This window comes from Monodelphis domestica, chromosome 2 (assembly GCF_027887165.1).
Source record: "Monodelphis domestica isolate mMonDom1 chromosome 2, mMonDom1.pri, whole genome shotgun sequence".
In the NCBI taxonomy this organism is placed as follows: Eukaryota; Metazoa; Chordata; class Mammalia; order Didelphimorphia; family Didelphidae; genus Monodelphis; species Monodelphis domestica.
The window spans coordinates 301,748,325-301,769,988 of NC_077228.1; the positions used below are offsets into that span (position 1 = coordinate 301,748,325).

Below are 21,664 nucleotides of genomic sequence, written 5' to 3' on the forward strand. Positions count from 1 at the left end.
TGTCTAAGACTGGATGTGAACTTGTATCTGGCACTTTATACACTGGGCCAAGCAGCATCCCACCAAGGAAAAAGATCTTGGATTACAAATAAAGACACTTGGAGTCAAATAATTTCTATGCCAATTATGAACCATATGGCACTAAAAACTAACTTTTTGCAATCTCAGTTATCACATCTACAAAATAGGGACAAGGATACTAAAATTATTTACCTCAGAAAGGTTGAAAAATAATAGAAAAATAATAGTATGGGATTTTAAGTCAATAGAACCGAACCTGGAGTCCTAACTCTGTCAATTTATTAACTTGATGAGTTGGGATCAAGTGACTTTCTTTTTCTGCTTATCAACAGATTTTTCTTGTGAAATGAGGAATTTGGCCCAATTATAACTTCAAAAGATCAATGATGTATGCCACTCCCTGCTATTAAAAAGGATGGCTCAAGATGTAGATTGAGACATTTTCAGATAGGGACCATGTTTTGCTTGATTTTGTTGAGAGGGAGGGAGGAAGAGAGACAGAGGGGAGTGTGTGTGTGTGTGTGTGTGTGTGTGTGTGTAGCTAGAGGGGCATGAAAGATGAAAAACATCAAAACTTTTTCAGATATTTTTAAAAGTTCAGAAAGGTACCAACAGGCCAATTTCATTTCTACCATGATGAACTTAATTGGAGAAATGGCAAACAAGTTGTGGCGTATGACCAATGGAAATTCCACAAGAAATAAGGTTAATTTTTTTTTAATGGAAAAACTTACACGAGTGAAATGAGCAAAACCAACAGAATGATTGTTTGAAGACTTGTGTGTATGTATGTCCACCTCCAAAGAAAGAACAAATACAATAGAAGTATAGCAAGACATAATTTTATATATACATATATCTTTTTATTAAATGATGCTTCCTATAGTGCAGGAAAGGGAGGGAGAATGAGAGATAATTGGGAATTTCAATGCAACAATTTTTTAAAGAAAAAGCATATATATGCATATATATGTATACACACAGTATAAGAAATGTTCATGCCAGAAGTTGTTTCATCTGGAAGGCACACAATCCCCACAAGATGGACAATACATCTTAACCAGTTTCACTTAGTAAAAGGTATGTAATGTTGCTCCTGTTGTAGATGAATATTGCCATGCCTGAAAAGAGTAGAAAATTTTTGATTTAATAAAAACTGCTAAAACATATGCTAAAGATATCAATAGTTTTCAGGTTGTATTTAAGACAGAAAATGAACTATAGAGTAACTATGAAGACACATCCCCTTGTGAAAGATATTAAGTGATGCCCTTTTTGTAGAGAAGCAACTTAGTTTAGAGACAAAATTGTATTTATTAAAAACTGTGAAAATACAAGCTCAAAGAACTTATTTAAATGATAAAAAATTAGATGATGGGACATTCTGTGAATTTAGAGCTACAAGGCATTATGGCCCCACATCCGTTTGCATATAATTGTTTTAAGACTCAAGAGTAAAAATAAAAAAGATTTGAAGAGTGTGAGGTATGATTAAGGACTGTTCTGTAGGAGAAAATGGTGAGTTTTACCTTTTAAATAACAGGTGAGTTTCAGGAGACTGATTTAATAGCTGTAGAAGGCTAAAGAGTGAATAAATGTCAGGGATTAAAAGCACCTAGATACGAAGAAAGGGCAGCTAAAGCATCCAACAACCTAATTACTGATTAGTTGGAAAAGGGCTCAATCTCATTGCCTAGAGACAGTAGGGTGCCATAATGGATAGAGCTCTGTACCTGGAGTCAATTAGACCTGAGTTCATATCTGACCTCAGACATTCCCTGTGTGATCCTGGGCAAGTCACTTAACCTCTGCCTCAGTTTCCTCACACTTTCAATAGGGAGAATAGCAATTATCTCACAAGCTTGTTTTGAGGATCAAAGGAGATGATATTTGTAAAGTTCTTGGCAAACAGCAGGCACTTAATAAGTGTTTCTTCCCTCCCTCCTTTCCTTTCCAGATATTGCTCACCAGTGCCCCATAGATTTTAAAAGATGAAACCTCTCAGAAATATTAATTTTTCCTGCCTATCCCCTTCCACTATGAGAAGGAAAAGGCAGAAAGGGCTAAGTCAGGTTTTGTAGCTGCTATATCTGAAAGGATGCTAATATTTAATTAGATGATATAGAATCTTGGTGAGTGAGGAGTTGACTAGGCTAAATTGTCTTAAGTAGAGATCCAACTTGAGCTATTTTACTTTGGTCTTTGCTATAGTTTGATTGGATATTACATGCCACTGGAAGGGAATGGTAGTGCTCTAAATTTGTACTGTATGGCTCAGAGATAGCGTTTCATGAGCTTGGTGGTTCTCTGGCTTAAAGGGAACTGCTATTTACATGAAAAGGTAACTTTGATACCTTCTTAAGGATTATCATAAGTTGAAAGAGCTTATAAAGGGTTTATTGGCTGGAAAATAGAAGAGAATTTGACCAGCCAGAGATCTGTGGAAATGAGAAGACAAACATTTAGCTGAGAAGCAGCTTCCGTTGGTGCAGATAATCTTGAATGGCCACTGACATCAAAGCCTTCAATCCAGAGTTGTGAGTTACTCTGAACAGATGAGTTTTCCTTCCTCATGTGCTTCCTTGTTAGCACTCCTGTTTGTGTTCACTCTTTCTGCCTCGGATACTGAATGCATTGATTGGAAAGTATAACCCACCTTTATTTGTGGTTGTATTTTGTTATTCATCTACTTTCGTATGTGAACAACTATGATTTTATTTTGCCTATTACTGAGTAAATAGTTATTTTTAAGATCTAAAAATGTCACTATTGTGAATGTCTGTTTTTTTATAAATAGAAATGCATCAGAACTAAACTATTAAAAAGTATATTCCTGAATAACATGGTTATCCTTAGGACCCAGAGAGAATATGAATATAAATGCACAGTGGTGGTTCATTTCTTGGAATTTAGACCTGCCAGCCCAAGAGTAGGTGGGAATAAAATAGCATACAGAGATATGATGTACTACACTGGGTGAGAACACTCTTATGTACCTGAGTAACATCATCCTTTCTTGTTCTTTTATATCGATATATTTGTGTTAAATTCGTCATTTAAATTAGTAGAGAGCTAGAAAACATTTCTAACTCTTTTAGAGTAAGGCCTCTGACAGAGATCCTGTCCTTAATAAGCAAGAAAGTCAGGTTAGAATATAGAATTTAAAAGGGGGCTGGAGCTCATAGAAAAGAGGACAAATTGGGGGAAGTGGTCAGAAACTAAACTGGTGTAAATAGGATGGAAATAATATATACAGTAATCATAATGGTGCAATCTTTTTACAGGTATCTCTAATAAAAGCCTTATTTCTCAAATACATAGAGAAACAAGTTTAATATATAAGAATACAAGTCATTCCCCAATTGATAAATGTTCAAAGGATAGGAACAAACAGATCTCAAAGTAATTAAATCTCTCAATAGATTTGCAAAATTGCTCTAATCACAATTATTTAGAAAATTAAAACAACTCTGAGGTACTACCCCATACATATCAGATTGGTTTCATACCCTTTGACCCCAAAATACCATTACGCGGCTCGTATCCCAAAGAGATTTAAGAAAGGGGGTAGGAAGACCTATATGTATAAAAGTATTAAACATGGCTCTTTTTAGGAGAACAAAGATTTGGAAAGTGAGGGGATACCCATTAATTGGGGAATGACTGAATAAGTTATAATAAATGATTGAAATGGAATATTATTGTGCTGTAAGAAATGACAAGCAAGAGGAGCTCAGAAAAACCTAGAAAGACACGAACTGAAATAAAATAAAATAATCAGAAACTGGGTGACAGAAATACTTTACAATGAACAACTGTGAATTTATGGGCACTGTCCCTCCCCACCCCAGTTTCCAATTCTTTGCCACTTCAAGTAAAGCTGCTAAAAATATCTGCTGAAACTGATGCAAAGTGAAATAAGTAGAACTGGGAGAACATTGCACACAATAACAGCAATAATGGATGATGATTATCTGTGAAAATTTGGCTACTCTCAGCAATGCAATGATCTGAGACAATCCTGAAAGATTAATGATGGGGACCTCTATCCACCTCCAGAGAAAGAACCATTGGAGTCATTTTTCACATCTATGTATTTTTGGTTTTATTTTTCGGTTTAATTATGTATCGGTTCTTACAAAAATGACCAATATGGAAGTGTGTCTTGTATGACAATAAAAAAGAAAATAAACCAGCTAGTAGTCTTATCACACAATTATAAACATCATAACAAATATCTAGGAATTGAAAAATACCTTTTTTACAAGTAAGTACTTTCCCTCTATCTCAGCAGGTTGACTTGTTCTTGGCTTGCTCTTCACTGCTTGCCATAGCCTCCTGCTCTCTGTGCTCCCCTCTTACCCCATTGCCCCAGATGCTCTCTGTCTACCTTTAATGTTTTTCTCTTCTTAAAAGTTGTTTCACTTTGCCTCCTTGTTGGTTCTTTTACTCCTGTATTCATTTTGTGGCCTTATTTTAAGATTGGTTGGAGCGTATTTTTTATGATGACTTTGAGCTTCTCTGTGCTACTCCACCATCTTGGCTTGCCGTAGCATCTTCTTTGATGTGAGCATGCTATGCAGGTTGGTCCTGTGCCACTGTCTCCCATGCCTCAAATTTGATACTGAGAGACCTTGAAGGTGTCCTTATGTTGCTTCTTCTGACCTCCTGGTATGCACTTGCCTTGTGTGAGCTCTCCATAAAATAGTCTTTTAGATAAACATGCTGTTTAGCATTGGAACAATATGGTCAGCCCATCAGAGTAGATCTAAATGCTTGGCATTTTAGCTTGAGAAAGACCCTCATGGTTCATTTTCTTTAAAAATTAAACTTTAATATTCCCTTCAATTTTGAAATCTAAAAAGAAACATTTTTGAGAATTGGTCTGTAGGCTTCACTACACTGCCAAAGAGCTCCTTGACACCAGATCACCCCAAATCCTTAATATATAAGGCAATGCTTAAACTGATTCTTGAAGGACATGGGGGAATCCTATGAATTCTAAGAAATGAAGATTAGGAAGGACTATATTCTAGGTGTGGGAGACAGCAATGTCAAAGTAGAGGAGCCTTATGAAATTTAGGGTCATCTTGTAGTTTTCTTTGACCATGGCAACTATTAAAACTATATGAGGGGGCAGCTTGATGACTCAGTGGATTAAGAGCCAGGCCTAGAGATTGGAGCTCCTAGGTTCAAATCTGGCCTCAGATACTTCCTGGCTATGTGACCATGGGCAAGTCACTTATAACTCCCATTGCCTAGTCCTTATTGCTCTTCTGCCTTAGAACCAATACATAGTATTGATTCTAAAATGGAAGGTAAGAGTTTTAAGACACAAAACTATATGAGCTCTTTGAGGGAAAAGATAGCCTATTGCTGTATCCCAAGACTGCCATTTTTGAGATTCTTCTGTAATATGTAAACATCCTTGGGGAGGGGTCATGTTAGGCTAACTGATGAATACATAGAGTAGCAAGGAATTGGCTACTTAATTCAGTAAGAAAAGAATGGGATGGGGAAGGCACTAAAGACAAATCACTTATACCAAAATTTAGCTTAAAGGGGTACTATTTAGTGCTCTTCCTATCCTTGTTGGGTATATGTGCAAAAAGTCACTTACTGTACTCAGAAATTACTCTATACTTGGATGTCTCTTCTTAAGCTCTTTGGTAACAAACCAAACCTCTGAAATAGACTTTCTTCTCTGTTGCTACTAAAGTATTCTAGGCTCAGAGGCATCTACATAGCACAGTGGAAAGAGAGTCAGGACTGGAGTCAAAAGGACATGAGTTCAAATCAGACTCAGACACTTCCTAACAGTATCACCATGGGCAAGTCACCTAACCAAGATTGCCTAGCCCTTGCTCCTGTTCTGTCTTAGAAGAATTGATATTAAAACAGAAAGTAAGGGTTTCAAGAAATAAAATTCAATGGTTAATTGAAGATTTCAATGACTAGAATTCTTCTTCCTCCAGTGACCAGGCATAAACTCTAGATTTTGCTTAAAAGAGAGCTCATTAGGTTATAAAAGATGTCCACAAGATGTAGAAAATTCACCTTGTTTTTTTTTCCTTCTCCTAGGTTATGAAATCATTGAAGATATTACAGAATTTGAACATGTCCTTTGACCTCTTAGTGGCAAGTAGAATAATTAATCTTTTTTTTCTTTTCCTCTCCTTTCCCTAGTAGAAAGATTTGAATCAAGATAATATACCCTAGTTATTTCATGCTCTTGCACCTAGTTTCAGGACTCTACTCATGGGCAACTCAAGAAAGAAAATAACCTTTTTTTCCCTGACACCTTCAGAAAGTGACTGGTTTATCCAGGAATTCAAAGATAAAGCATAGAAAATAAAGTTTGAGGTATCTACCGATTGATAGTAGGATAATAGACCAAGAAAGCCCCAAATAATCTATGGATGGGTGTTTCTTGGAATATTTTACCTCTTTTCTTGCCTCTTCTTTTTTATTTACCTCCCCCCCATAAGCCTGAATTAAAATTATATTCTATAGACTAAAATCACAACCATGCAAAATAGTTATCAGCTAAATCTTTATTTCTGTGAGGAAATAAGTAATAGGTTAAAAATCATCTGGCAATAACAGAAGCCTCATTTGGTCTGCAGAAGCAAAATAATCAAGTCCTGAATCAAAAGACCCTTGATATGGTTGTTTCCCAAGTGGTGGCAGAATATAGGAAGGCAGCCCCGATTTGTACTCGCTTAATTATTGAGGTGTCTCTGTGTCAACATAATTAAAATTCTAATTTTTAAAATTAGATGTTATATCTAGTTATGTACAGACACACACACACACATATATAATAGTTATATAACTGATGTTTCTATTCCTTGCCTATGTATATGATGAAATATGTGGGAATTGACTGTTTTCAATTATATGGTGAGGTGGAGGTAATAAGAGGGGGGACAGGGATAAGCATGTATTCAGCACCCAGGATGTGCCAGGTACTGTGCTAAGCACTTTACAAATATTTTCTTATTTTATCCTTACAATAAGTCTATGAGATAGGTGCTACTATTGTCTACATTTTATATGTGAGGATATTGAGGAAATCAGAGGTTGGATAATTTGTCCAGGGTCACATAGCTAGTAAGTGAGGTCAAATTTGAACCCAGGTCTTCCTAACTATAGAATTGAAGTTCTATCAACTGCACTGCCAATACAGAAGAGATCATAATACTGAAGGCTTTTTTTTTGCGGGGGGGGGGGTGTCAAAGATAGAGGGCTACCATGTTCTCACTAGGTCCTTTTTTAGACCTTTGTTTAATAAAAGGAGCCTGAGATCTGGGATTAGAATTCTTGAGTTCATGTCCAGCCTCTGATACTTATTTGCTGTATGACCCCATGGCAAATTATTTTACTTCTTCTGGACCCCTGCTTCTGTCCTTCCAAGAGGCTTTCTTCTGATTCCTGGTGGATTCCCTCTTTGGAGGTCTTCAGGCAGACTGGATGCTCCTTTGTTGGGTATGTAATAGTGAGGACTCATTTATGTATTTGGGTTAAACCAATCACTGAGATCCTTCAAATGGAGTGTTAGGCTTTAGAGTTGGGAAGACCTGAATTAAAAGCCTACTCCAAACACTAACTGGCTATATAACCCTAGGCAAGTCACTTAAACTCTCTTGGTCTCAGTTTCCTGAACTATAAGATGGAGATAATAATAGCAACTACCCCAGAGCAAGGTTGTGATGATCAAATGAGATAATATGTATGTAAAGTGGTACTATATAAATGTTACCTATTATTATTCCAACTCTCAGATTCTGTGATTCTCTGAACATGGGCTCCTTGAGATTAGAAATGTGTCTATTCTTTGTATTATCAGTGACTGGTACATAGTGCTTAATAATAATTGGTTCTAGAGTCAGAGGACTTTGGTTCTAATCCAACCTCATTTGCTCACTATCTGTGACCTTGGGCAAGTCACTTAATCTTCTTGTACCTCAGTTTCCTCATCAGTAAAATTAGGTTAAATTCGATAGCCTTGAAGTCCCTTCCAACACTAAAGCTATCATTCTATGAAGGGATAGGTGTTTAAACATGGCAAAGAAAGAATTAATATTTTGTGACTGGATATTGAGGAAAAAGCAGATAAACAAGTTAAAGATGTATGAAATTTTTGATCCTGGCAAATGAGTAATGCTATTATCAGAAGGGGAAAAGTTAGAAGGAAGAATTTTTAGGGAAGAATTTTTCAGTGTCATTGTCTTAGAAGCCAATGTCTGGGAAGGAAAAAGGAGAAACTGAAGTCATAAGTCAGACCTGGAAGGGGAATTATGGGACTTCATGACTAAAGTGATCTTTGAATCTTGAAAGTAGGTGAAATTACTTGGAAGGATGGAGAAGAGAAAAGGGTATAAGGCATTGTGAAAGGATTTTTTAAAATTCTCTTTATCTATTTTGAGTTAATCAATCAAGAACTAAAAGTACCCCATTTAACACTTAGTAAATCACTAAGTAAGAGAGTTCACAAGTCACTTACTAGAAAAAAAAAGTTCACACCTCCAAAGGCCACAAGCACCCCATGACGACGACCACCACCACCACCACCACCCCACCCCCAACACTGCTAGGCAAATTGGGAGGCTGTGATTGGTTCCTGTGAAGTGGGAGAGAGATAGGAAGTGACATGTAAAAGGTGAGAAGAATTCTTTTCTTCCTTGGCTCTCTGGGCAACGATCTCTCCCTCTCCCTCTCCCCTTTGGTGGGACACTCTCTTTAGCATGAGCTCTGGTGGTCTTGACCTCATGTGCACTAAAGGTTCTTGGTGGTTTTTCAGCATCTCTTGACTTGGGATTTTGGCTTGCTGATCAGGACCTTGGATTCTGGTAAGATTCTTTTCAGATTCTTATTCATGGTCTGGAGGCACTAAAATTAGGACTTTTAGGGTATTTGTAGCTAGGTGATTTTTTTTCTACCCTTTTCTTATATTTCCCACTTTAGTATCTCTATCTTGCTATAAATAAAAGCTGCTAACAGTCATTTTGACTCAAGAAGTTAATTATTTTTTACAAACAGTGACTGATAATTTTTAGAAAATTTCTTTTATTTGTCAAATCCATTTTTAATTATTACAACATAGCCTTGGGGAAAACATCTACGTTTACATGGCAGAAACTTCAGCAGAAGAGAAAAGAATTCAAAACTATAGGAGACCCAAGACAGTAATTTTGAGAGAACCAAAGCAAGCTTCCTGTAGACTAGTGGTACTCACATCTCTTTTGCCCATGATAGTATTCTTTCCTGTGAAGAATCATAACTCGCAAAAGATCAGTTGGAAGACATGTATAATTGCAAGGATAAGTGCCATACACCTCAGGAAATTGAAAGATAATTTGTGAAATTATGAAATGAAGGGGGGTATGCCTGGTTCTTTGGATGCTCTCCAGGAAGAACCATGGTAACAGTGGTAATGGGGCTTCAATCATACTTTAATAACCAATAGGTAATATGGTGTTAAAAGATGAGATCACAAAGGTGGAAGATAGCATAGGGAAGAGAATGGAAAGGGAAAGAGGCAGAGAATATTCTAATAACAATAGATTAGAATTGGAAGCACTTAGCAGTATGGACTCAGATCAAAATGGAGGAATGCTCAGGGACAAGAGTTTGAGATCTCATTTTTATAAAGGAGTAGACTTTTATCTGTGCCATCTTGCGATTAGTTCATTAACATAAGCAAACCATCTCAAAGTTATCAGTACCTTTTGATATCCTACTCATCTGGAATTGTGGAGGTCTGAAATTTATTTTGAATTTGCTTGTCATGGGTCTTAGAACCCTTACAGCAGCACCTAGATAACTATTCCTGATTCAGCATATATTACCAGGATGTGAATTTTGGTTAATATATGATACAATTTGCAAAATAGGCTCCTTTAATCTTTGGGACCATTTGTTCTTGATTTCCATGTTTCTCTTTGCAATCTTATTTCTGGCTATTAATCCCTTTATACTGGCTACTTACTAGACTATACTATACTGATGAGAAAGGGTGAAATGTGGGGGGGACCAGAGCAAGATACAATATTAACATACTCAAGGTATGTCCTTGGAAGACCACAGCTCTAGGCTCAAACATCCTACCCATATCACCTTATTATTTCAAAAACATTTCTTTGATGCCCCTCTATAATTTCTTGTCTACACCATAAGATTTCCAACTAGAAGAGGTCCAATCCCCCTTTTTTGATCATTTCTTCCTTTAGACTTGAATTTGCTACATAAATGTTTCTCCACATGTAGGAAAGTATTAGGTACATTTAGAGGTAGGTGTGTGTGTGTGTCTGTGTGTGTGTGTGTTTTGAGTTGAATGAGCCATCTTAGCTCTCAAGAATTTTTCATGGTACATACCTATCACAGAACCTCTTGTATCTAGACTTGGCACTCAATCCATTGAGCCACCTAGCTGCCCTCATACTAAGGTTTTTTTATAGGAGAGGTGGGAACTGTGGTTAGGATGTCATCAACATGGATGTTCTTCAATCCAGATGTACTTAGAGATGGGTGGAGAAGAAAGCTATGATCAGAAGATGTTAAAGTATATCACAGAAAGTAGAGGACAGCCCCTAGAATGTGGAGATGGTGGCACAAGCAGATGGTACATGCTTATTTATACAATACTGCATAACAAGGGATAGAAACCAGTAAGTGTTTCTCTTTTATGGCTTCCATTTAGTTGACAGCTTTCATACCATTTTCTGAAGAGTAAATACTTGTGCAGGGGGAAAGGGCAGAGATCCATAGACTCCTTTTCAATCTGTTCTCTGGATCAGAGCTTGTTTTAGCCCATGACAATATGCTGTTGGGAAAGGCCAGCCAGGAGTGTCCCTGCACCAGTTATGACATCACTGAACAGATGGTGGTATCGGGGAGGGGGAATGATCTGAGAGGAAATATATTTTGTGCCTTTCTTGCTAGTCAAACAGATTCTGTTTTGCCTAAGCCAGCTCAGCAGTTCTGAAACTTTTGGCCTCAGGACTCTTTTCCACTCTTGTACATTATCAAGGATCTGAAAGGCTTTTGTTACATTGGTTCTATACATGAAAACTTCCATGTTAAAAAGTAAAACTAAGTTTTAAAACATTTCATTTATAAATAAAAAAACCAATTACATGTAAGGATAATTTAACAGTTTTTTATAAAAAATAACTATATGTTCCTAGACAAAGCATATTTAGCAAGAAAGCATTATTTTCTATATTTTTGTAAGACTCTTAAATGTCTGACTTAATCGGATACAGCTGGAATCTCATGTCTGCTTCTATATTTAATATGTTGTGACCTATTGTTTTGGTTGAGGTATATGATGAAAACCTGACCTGATACATATGTATTTAGCAAAGGAATCACTATTTTAATAGGTAAATTCCATCTTATTATTATGATGAAAATAATTTTGACCTTATAGGTTTATCCCCCTGAAAGGTTCTCAGGGACTCCCAGGAGTGATCAGACCACATTTTGAAAACTGCTGTTCTAGATGGTTGTTTCCTTTCTTTATGTTTTCAAAATTAGAACAAATCTTAGCCTTAAAAGATGCACAGAAACTGACTAAACTCAACAAGTATGTATGAGTCTTTCCCCCATGATACCTATATGCCGAATTCTATGAAAAATGCAAGTGAAAAAAGACATGGGCTTCAACCCTAAGTTGTTGCTATTTTGGGAAACAGAATTTAGGCATGGATTCAAAGAATTGTAATATAGACCAAGTTATGAGAGTACTTGTTTTTAGTTCCTCTTCATAAGATAGCTCAGTTTTAGAAAAGTACCATAAAGCTGGTATTCATTCAGTGACTTAGTTTCTCCCAGAGTCTGAGCTATTACCTGCTCCAACAAACATGGCTACCAAGGTACCTAAAGAAAAACTGCAAGTCATACACTTAACCAGTTTTGTCTTTTAACCAAAATTGTGTGTTTTGCAATATGTTTTTCTCTGGCATGCTATAAATTCACAGTAAGCTCACCAATAATTTCTATCCCATCTCTCATCATCCCATGTTTGATTCTGTCATAGTTCTTAGATTTAGAGATGGAAAGAACTTTTGAGGTAATTTAGTACAATCTTTTCCTCATTTTCTGGTTGAGGAACATGAGACCCAGGAAGATTGTGACTTGTCCTCGATGAAAGTTGGTATGTTAAGGGAAAGAGACAGAGGAATGATTCCATCAAAGGATAAAAAGGAATGCTTTCTAATTTCCATTTAGTTCATTTTACAAACTTTGCTGAGCATTTATGTTCTACTGAAGGTGCCAAGCTCAGTCTATTGGCATATAAAAAATCTGGTCTTCAGAACCTAATATCTTTCATTATGGAATTAATTACATGTTAGAATTTCAATAAATCATGTGCTGAAGAGTTAAATGGGTTAGACAGCATTGAGGAAAGTGGAATATGGTTGCCCAACTTCAGAGTTGGAAGAGAAATGGGTCTGAATTTTGCCTACAATATACTCAGTTTCCTCAACATACTGAAACTCTAGACAAATGTCAGTTTGGAATTTGCCTCCCTTTCTACACCTTTCCCTTCTATATAATCTAGACCCCAGTTTTCACAAGAAGACCTTCATTCTTTTAAGTCATTTTGTTCAGTCATTTTTAGTCATGTCATTTAGGGAAGTGCTTTTTCATTTCCATCTCCAGATCATTTTATAAATAAGAAAACTGAGGTCAACAGGATTAAGTGATTTGTCCAGGGTCACACAGATATATACAGTGTCTGAGGCCAGATTTGGACTCAGGAAGATGAATCTTGTTGACTAGACCAAGAATTCTATCCACTGTGCCTCCTACCCCCAGTGCTCTGTTGGAACTCCCCAACTCCCTTCAAGGCTAATTTCAAGTGACATTTCCTATAGCAGACTCTGATTTCCTACCCCTTTCATTACCCTAATGACTTTCTATTTACTTTGTTATATATAAATATACCTATGTACAGGTTATATTTTCTCCAAGCTTCTTGAAGGCAGGGACAATTTTATTTTTACAACTTTGTTGGCCCAACATCTAATCCAATGCCTTGCCTTAACAAATGCTTAGTTGTATTGAATGTTCTCATTTGAAAGCAAAAATGCTATACATACACTAAAGGAAATTCTAGCCTTCTTACATGTGAATAATCTTTGTCGTGTGTGTGTGTATGTATAATGAAGCTCTTGCAACTGTTTATGGTCAAATTAACTAAAGGAAAGAAATAATCTAAAAAATGTCATTATTATTAAGTCATTTCAGTTGTGTCTGACTTTTTGTGACTCTATTTGGGATTTTCTTTCTTTCCCTAGTTTTAATATTAATTTCCCCCCAGACTATATATTGATACAGTTTTAAATATTTATTTTCTGACATTTTGCAATTCATATTTTCTCCTTCCCCATGTTCTTGCCCTCCTCCCTAAGAAAACAGTTAATATGATATTGGTTGCACATATATTATCATACAATATATATTTCCATTTTCATTGTGTCCCATTTGGGGTTTTCTTGGCAAAGATACTGGAGTGGTTTGACATTTCCTTCTCTAAGTCATTTTAGAGATGAGGAAATGGGGACAAAAAGGTAAAGTGATTTACGTAGAGTCACATACATAGTGAGCGTCTGAGACCATATTTGAATTCAGGACTTCCTGACTTCAGGCTTGGTGTGCTCTCCTTTGTACCCCCTTGCTGGCCACTCTTAAAAAAACAAACACTTAATCAAATGGTTGCATGTATCTTTTGTGTGCTTGGTAAGAGTTACTTAGAGAGAATGCCTCTCAGGCTGTTAATATAGTCTAAAGAGGAGATGGGAGTAAAACTCAACTGCCAGGTACAGACCCAAATTAAAATGTAAATGAGAAATGTTTAACAAAATAAATTAAATATTCTATATAGCATAGATAATATTAATTTGTGGTTGTCAAAGTCAACATGAGGCCCTCTATTATTTCAATTTGAGTTTGGCACTACTGGTTTAAAGGATAAAGCTTTAATAGTTACAAAAGTCTCAAAGCAAAATAACTTGTGACCTCAGGCTGTTTTATAAGAGATGACTATTTAATGTGACTCCCCATCTTAAATGGGTTGCTGGATCATGGGTGGTACATTTAGCGATATTTCATTTTGATAAGATCATTTTATGATAAACTCATTTTTAAACATGAAAGATGCCTTTTTTGTCTTATTAGAAGGGATGCAGTATGATAAAATGGAAAGTATCATCTTTGCTCAAAGGTCTTGGGTTCTAATTCTACTACTAGTGCCAACAAGCTATGTGACTTTAGGTAAATCACTTATCCTCCCTGGGCTTCAGTTTCTCTAATCTTTTTTTTTTTTAATTTTAAACATTATTTGGTCATTTCCAAACATTATTCACTGGAAACAAAGATCATTTTCTTTTCCTCCCCGCCCCTCCTCCCACCACCTTTCCCTCTCCCATAGCCGATGCACGATTCCACTGGTTATCACATGTATTCTTGACTCGAACCCATTTCCCTGTTGTTGGTATTTGCATTAGAGTGTTCATTTAGAGTCTCTCCTCTGTCATATCCCCTCAGCCCCTGTAGTCAAGCAGTTGCTTTTCATCGGTGTTTTTACTCCCACAGTTTATCCTCTGCTTTTGGATAGTATTTTTTAGATCCCTGCAGATTGTTCAGGGACACTGCATTGCCAATAATGGAGAAGTCCATCACCTTCGATTGTACCACAATGTATCAGTCTCTGTGTACAATGTTTTCCTGGTTCTGCTCCTTTTGCTCTGCATCACTTCCTGGAGGTTGTTCCAGTCTCCATGGAATTCCTCTACTTTATTATTCCTTTGAGCACAATAGTATTCCATCACCAACATATACCACAATTTGTTCAGCCATTCCCCAATTGATGGGCATCCCCTCGTTTTCCAATTTTTGGCCACCACAAAGAGTGCAGCTATGAATATTCTTGTACAAGTCTTTTTCCTTATTATCTCTTTGAGGTACAAACCCAGCAGTGCTATGGCTGGATCAAAGGGCAGACAGTCTTTTATCACCCTTTGGGCATAGTTCCAAATTGCCCTCCAGAATGGCTGGATCAATTGACAACTCCACCAGCAATGAATTAGTGTCCCCACTTTGCCACATCCCCTCCAGCATTCATTACTTTCCATAGCTGTCATGTTAGCCAATCTGGTGGGTGTGAGGTGATACCTCAGAGTTGTTTTGATTTGCATCTCTCTGATTATAAGAGATGTAGAGCATATTTTCATGTGCTTATTAATAGTTTTTATTTCTTTGGCTGAAAATTACCTATTCATGTCCCTTGCCATCACCACTAGACTAAAATAATGAAAGTAAGAATGCTATGCAAAACATTTTATCAATAACTTTATTCTCATCCTTTTATGGAATCCAGATGATGATTTTTTCTTTCTACTGTTTTCACAAGGAAACTGGAATAGGAAAAACTGTGAATGGCTTTAGAAAGCATACAACTGCTGGAGATCTGGCTAAGACTTTGGTCAACCAATGGAAAAAGCTTATTTCACCAGAAAATGGAAGGTATTTATTGACTCCATTTTAGTCATTTGTTGAATTAACATTTCACCAAATTTATGTTTTGAGCAACTAGACTAATAAACCTCCTTCATGATCCCAAAGATCAATTGTTTATTTGTAGGGGAAGGAAGTGGGGTGTTATAGAAAAAGTTAAGATGTGGCAAACTTTCACATCTTAACTTTTCCTATAACAAGGGGAAAGGAAGAAGCATTTATTAAGCACCTCCTATGAGCCAAAGACTGAACTAAATACTTTACAAATATTACCTTGTTTAATCCTCACAACAGCCCTGTGAGGTAGCGCTATAATAACCTTCATTTTCCAGCTTAGGAAATTGAGGTAGACAGTGATTTAGTGACTTGCCCAGGATGGTGCATGGCACAACTATGGATCTGAACTCAAGTTTTCCTGATTTCAGTCCCTAGGCACCATCTAGCTGCCTCCAAGTTATACTTGCAGGTTAACTATTGGAGGGAGAGGAGCACAGGGGAAATGTTAACACACTGAGCGCACTAGGTCTGCATCAGCCTGAAAGGTACATGGTCTTGTGGCTTTTATTCCAACCTTGATTTTCTGCTAAGATTCGAACCGTATCCCAGAGATCACTTAGAATGAATTTTTACTCTAGTACATAGTTAAATTGACACAGGTCATAAAACATCCACAAAACATTCTCAGTAGGATATGATTGTCATATCCTTCAATAAGCACTGAATATCTATTATATTGAAAATTGGAGATAGACAAAAATGTTAGTCTTTTTAGATTTAAGAATAGCATAGGATTGGGGCAACTAGGTGGCACGGTGGATAAAGAGTGTCAGATTTGGGGTCAAGAGGACCTGGGTTCAAATGTGGCCTCAGAAACTTACTGGAAAAGTCACTTAACCCCAGTAGACTAGCCTTTGTTCCTTCTGTCTTAAGAGTTGTTCCCAAGGCAGAAAGTAAGAGTTTTTTTTTTTTTAAAAAGAGTAATATAGGATTATCAATACAAGTTATACTACTCAGAAAAAGGCTGCTCAGTGATATATACACACATGCATAAACACACATCCCCTTGTTATTGTTCGTTGGTTCCTCTACCTTACCTTTGTGGTTACACTGGGTATAAATGGTAATTATGAGTCTAATGCTTAAGGCCATTGCTAGCCTAGTACTTGATGAAAACTAGGGGCTAGAAGTTGTACCTTTGCCCTGGTGATTCCATCTGATGCTAGAGGGCACTCAAGGGAAATGCCAAACTAGTTATTAATAGACAAGAGCTGGTTGCATTTATTCTTTGGTTCTCTCAATTTTCTAGACAGCTGTGTTTCTATAGCTAGTCTGGGGCTGTGATCATTGCAAATTTATCTTTGGCTTAACCCAACACATTGGAAAAACTACACTCTTCTCCCTTCATGCTGTCTCTCTGTCTATATATGTGTGTATAACATATATTGAATATATAATATTGAAAATAGAATCAATCTCACAAGCAGTGTTTAACTTTATACAGTTATTTCCTGCTATCTTAGGAGTAAAAGAAAAAGAAGGAAACTATCAGCAACTTATATTTTGTGATCTGCATAAGTAGAACAAAAACACTCAGAACATCTAAGTACAACTTCATTTTGTTTCCATACCTATAATATTTACTTATAAAAAATGTTGGGTTTTTTCATTTAAATTTTTTCAATGAACAAAAATCTACATTTTCTCTCTCTCCCACTGGAAAAAAAAAACACAATGGGAAAATATGTATAGTCAAACAAAAGAAATTTCCATATTGGTCATGCCCCCAAATGGTGGATAATCGACATTCTAAGTCCATCCCCTCTCCATAGGGAGTGGATAGTATGTTTCCTTATGAGTCCTCTGTAATCATTGGTTATTGCCGCAAGCAGAGTTATTAAATTTTTCAAAGTTGCTTGTATTTATAATATTGTTGTGATTGTAAATCACTCTCTTGGTTCTGTTCTCTTCATTCCACAGATGAATATTTTTAAGGTGGGACTGGTCCTGTGATGTATAGGTATAGGTATAGGGAGCTTCCAGATTCGGACCCTCTCCCAACTGAATCATAATGACGCCTTTTCTGTGGTGTTTAGTGGTAAAGCTGCTTATAACAAGGAGAGATTAGATTACTTACTTACAAGGCAGAGGTGGGATTTGATCTTGGAAATCCTTGCCTTTGAGTTCAGCTCTCTATCCACTATTCCATGCTGCCTCAATGAAAGAAAACTTGATAGAACTGGTTCATCTGAAGCTGGCTGATAGTCCCGAGGAACTTGTTTGAGAAAGTTTATTTAAGAGAGTTTGAGTCTATCTAAGCCAGTGATTCTAGAAGGGTGTGCCACAGTTCAAATTAATTCAACTATCTTATTGAACTTGAACATTCTCTAGCCTCTACTCCCAGATACCTTTGGCTGTCTATTTTAATAACACCTCTGTTTAGGTGGGCACAAAGCTACCTCCTCCTGAGCAAATCCTGGGGAAGTAATGGATAAAGGTGAGTGGGTAGGGGAAGAAAAAGAGAAGCAGAAAAGTCTTAGAGGTCTGATGCTTGCCTTGGAACCTTTTTTTATTGTTACCTAAAACATTGAGTATGCCATGATTCCTTAAGGCATATTGGGCTATGAGCAAAAAAGAAAAAAAAAACAGTTTTAAACTCTTTCCTTCTGTCTTAGAATCAATATCAGATTCTAAATATCAGGTAAGAGCTAGGAAAATGGAGTGAAGTGACTTGCCCATGGTCACACAGCTAGGAAGTGTCTAAGGTCAAATTTGAACATGGAACCTCTTGTCTCCGGTTCTGGTTTTTTATTTACTGAGTTACCTAGCTGCCCCACAAAAAGAAATTGAAAGTCATTGATCTGAACTATTTCTTCAAACCTTTCTGATTTACTTGAGGAAAACTTTGATCTTGTTTTGCAGGAGATGCAAAAAGAAAAAACGTGTCTTGATGAAAGGCAAGGAAAGTGAGAAGTCCTCTATCAAAGAGGATGAGCTGTCAGAAAAGTTCAAGGAATCCAAGAGAACAACACCACATGAAAGATTTTCAGATTTTGAAGAAAGGGAGTTTATTGAAGAAACAACACAGAAAAGGGAGGCGAAGAAATCTTTCAGTCGGCTCACAGTTCAAGAACAAAAAATTAACCATTCAGAGAAGATCTCTGGTGAACAAGAGTCAAAGATGGAAGAAAAATACAAATCGTTGGTTCCACAAGGACCTGAGCCCATAAAGAGACCCTTTCAGAGCCCTAGCATGGGAAAACCCAAGAATGCCAAACCTGAGAAAGATGGGACCCCCAAACTGCCTTTTGAATACTATCTTAATTATGATCAAATCTCTAATAAGAAGAAAAATTCCTGTCCTAAAAAGGAACAGCATAGCCAAGTGTGGGGTTATAAGAAGCTTAGCTTACTCCCTAAGAATGAGTCCTCCACTGTTTCCAAAACTTTAGACACACCCCTCTTTAAACCACATGATCAGCCTGGTAGATCACTTAAAAAGGTAAGCTGTTGTCAATCAATAATGAGTGTTGTATTAACCCTTCTTAATAAGTGGATTTTACTATGATATTGATATATTTGCAATTTGACCTACTGGAGGTTGGAAAGGGTTGTTCCAAACATGCACTTTTCTGATCCCCAAAGGGGAGGTCTAATCTGGTTTAATTTTTTAAAAAATTGAGTCTGACCTAATTCTGACTTGTTCTCCAAAAAGCAGATAGTTGATGCTAATGATAACTCAGGCATTGGCTTTAACAGGAAATTGTTTATAAAGTGATAACAAGGAATGTGGAGGACAGCCCTATGAGGCATCTGTCTAAATGCAAATAATGTATCTTATCATACCATACCATAGGGAACTAAGAGAAAGGGCACAGAATTAGGAAATAACATTATTTAGGTCAGTTCTATTATACCTTAACCACAAAATGTCAGTATGACCTGCAGAGATGGAATTGGGTACCATATTATCAGGGACAATTATTTCAGGGAAGTTGATGAAGGTAAGGCCCCTTTCCTTTGTTCCTTCAATTTGACTCTGGTTACAGTGCCATAAATCTTGTTACATATGTATATCAGAATGTAAAAAAAAGACAAAAATTTATTTAAAAATATTTTTCACACAAAACATTGGTGTGTTTCTGTTGTCTATGTAAAAAAATTCATTTTGATTATAAAAATAAAAATTCAAAAAAAAGGGCATGAAATACTATATCCAAGTTACTACAGAAGCACATCATTTTAATGTGTCTCAGTCTCCAAACATTACAAATGGAAATGAAAATAATTATCTTGAATCATCACTGATCAAAAGGGGAAAAGAATAGATATTCTTAATTCCTATAAAATCCTCAAATTGAAACTCATTTTTCCTTTTCCTTAACTTAAAAAAATAAAGTGAAGATTAAGTCCTGGGCAATATTTGCTACATTTTAAAAAATTAAATATTTATTAAGTATTTATTACAAGTCAAACTTACTGCTGAGGATAGAGAAAAAAATTAAAAAGTGATAGTCCCAGTCCCCAAGGGCCTTTACACTTTGTTTTTTATTCTATGAGTAAATGAATTATGCTAATATGAAGGGAAATATGTTTGACTTGTGGGTATGAGGAAAAATGAGCAAGGACTTATTCAAAGTGTCAGCTTGACTTTCTTGACACTTGTACCAACAGTTAAAACCACGAAGGTAGAATATACTAAATTCATATTAGAGATTGTTATGGAAGGCATGATTGATTAGTGATTTCTTAACCAGTGTTATCCATACTTATAATGAGGTCTTCATATGTGTTTGGGGTGCCTAGCTGAGTCTAATTCCTCCTCTAGAAGTTTGTCTGTGGCATTAGTTTTCTCCATGGGTTCCATATGGTCTTTCTTCCATAACCTACATTCTTCCCTAAAATGAATGGAACTGATCTGATTTTGCTAGAAGTGAGCAGTCTGCTGCCTAATCTGAGAAACTTTATGGTAGTTAAATTATTAGCAAGATTCATCTCTGCAACTAACTGCCTTTTCTTGTCCCCATAATCACCTTTGAAAGGAAGAAATACAATTTACAAAATCCCCCATAGCCGTCTCCTCTCCTTTCCCCACTTGCCCCACAACACAGATTTCACTATGGATTATGAGTAGGAACTTAATTTTTATCTTCCCCAAGTCCCTTTTCCAGTGGGTCATGACAAAATCAGAATTGTACAGATTTGCCAAGAGACAGAAGTATGATAAATTCTGAAGTACAATTAGTTGATATCTGTCATGTGTACATTCAAGACTACATAGAGGAGAAACTAGGATGTAGATATGTGATTCATGAAGTATATAACGAGAGGAGGAAAATAATCCTGGTCCAGTATCCTTTTCCTTTTTCCTATATTTTGAGCAAAAAATTAAAATCCATTCTAATTTTTAGTAAAAAATTGAGATATAATTTTCCTTCTTATCAGAACCAGAACAGTAGAAGACAAAATTGTTTTCTCAGTTGAGGGATTAAAAAAAAAGCAGTTTGGCAAAGAAGAGAAGCAGTGTGGCAAAGTAAATAGACATCTGGTCTTGAAGTCAGCAAGATTTGGATTCATGTCCTGACTCTCACATATACTGACTATATGATCCTGGGCAAGTCACAATTTCCCTATGATCCCAGATAACTCTCAAAGACAATATTGTAGAATAGTTACATATCTGTATTGGTAGGAGTTTTTTCATCGGGAACTAATCTCAGTAAAATCATATCCATTCCTTTCCTTGCCCACAAAAAAGACTATGTTGATGTTAGATATCTTAAATATTGCCAGCATTTGATTATTGTAACAGAAATACTTTAATTTGTTTAGATAAAGAATCCTTCACTAGAAGAACTCATTAAGGTTCCACTGCCAAAATTTCTACCCGAGATCTCCTTAATACCTTCTCCCCCTTATGTTATGGAACCCAAAGGTAAGGAAACAATGATAGTAAGCACTCCGAGGAATTATGTCAACTCTTATTATAACAACTGTGTAAGAGTATCTTATTACCATTGGTGTACTATCTTTTGTCCCATAGTAATTATTAGCTGTATTTTAAAATCCTAATCTAATGTGTTCAATGATTCTAATACAGTCTATAGACACAGTAAAAACT

At 36.4% G+C, this 21,664-nt stretch overlaps 1 protein-coding gene and 1 long non-coding RNA gene across 4 annotated transcripts in view; one reads left to right on the plus strand and one right to left on the minus strand.

The window, feature by feature from the left end:
• LOC103102461 (elongin-A-like) overlaps positions 1 to 21,664 on the plus strand; it is a 61,971-nt gene that overhangs the window by 19,594 nt on the left and 20,713 nt on the right. For 2 of the 3 annotated variants that reach the window (XM_007484098.2, XM_007484099.2), the window contains exons 2-5: positions 6,103 to 6,159; positions 15,443 to 15,555; positions 18,466 to 19,045; positions 21,376 to 21,478. In XM_007484098.2, the coding sequence (XP_007484160.2) occupies positions 6,103 to 6,159; positions 15,443 to 15,555; positions 18,466 to 19,045; positions 21,376 to 21,478 (853 nt within the window). The remainder of the gene's footprint in view (positions 1 to 6,102; positions 6,160 to 15,442; positions 15,556 to 18,465; positions 19,046 to 21,375; positions 21,479 to 21,664) is intronic. The other variant, XM_007484100.2, reaches the window with a different exon arrangement.
• Positions 903 to 21,664, minus strand: part of LOC103103243 (uncharacterized) — a 30,022-nt gene continuing 9,260 nt past the window's right edge. The window contains exon 4 of the long non-coding RNA XR_462586.3: positions 903 to 1,142. This is a non-coding gene — a long non-coding RNA (uncharacterized LOC103103243). The remainder of the gene's footprint in view (positions 1,143 to 21,664) is intronic.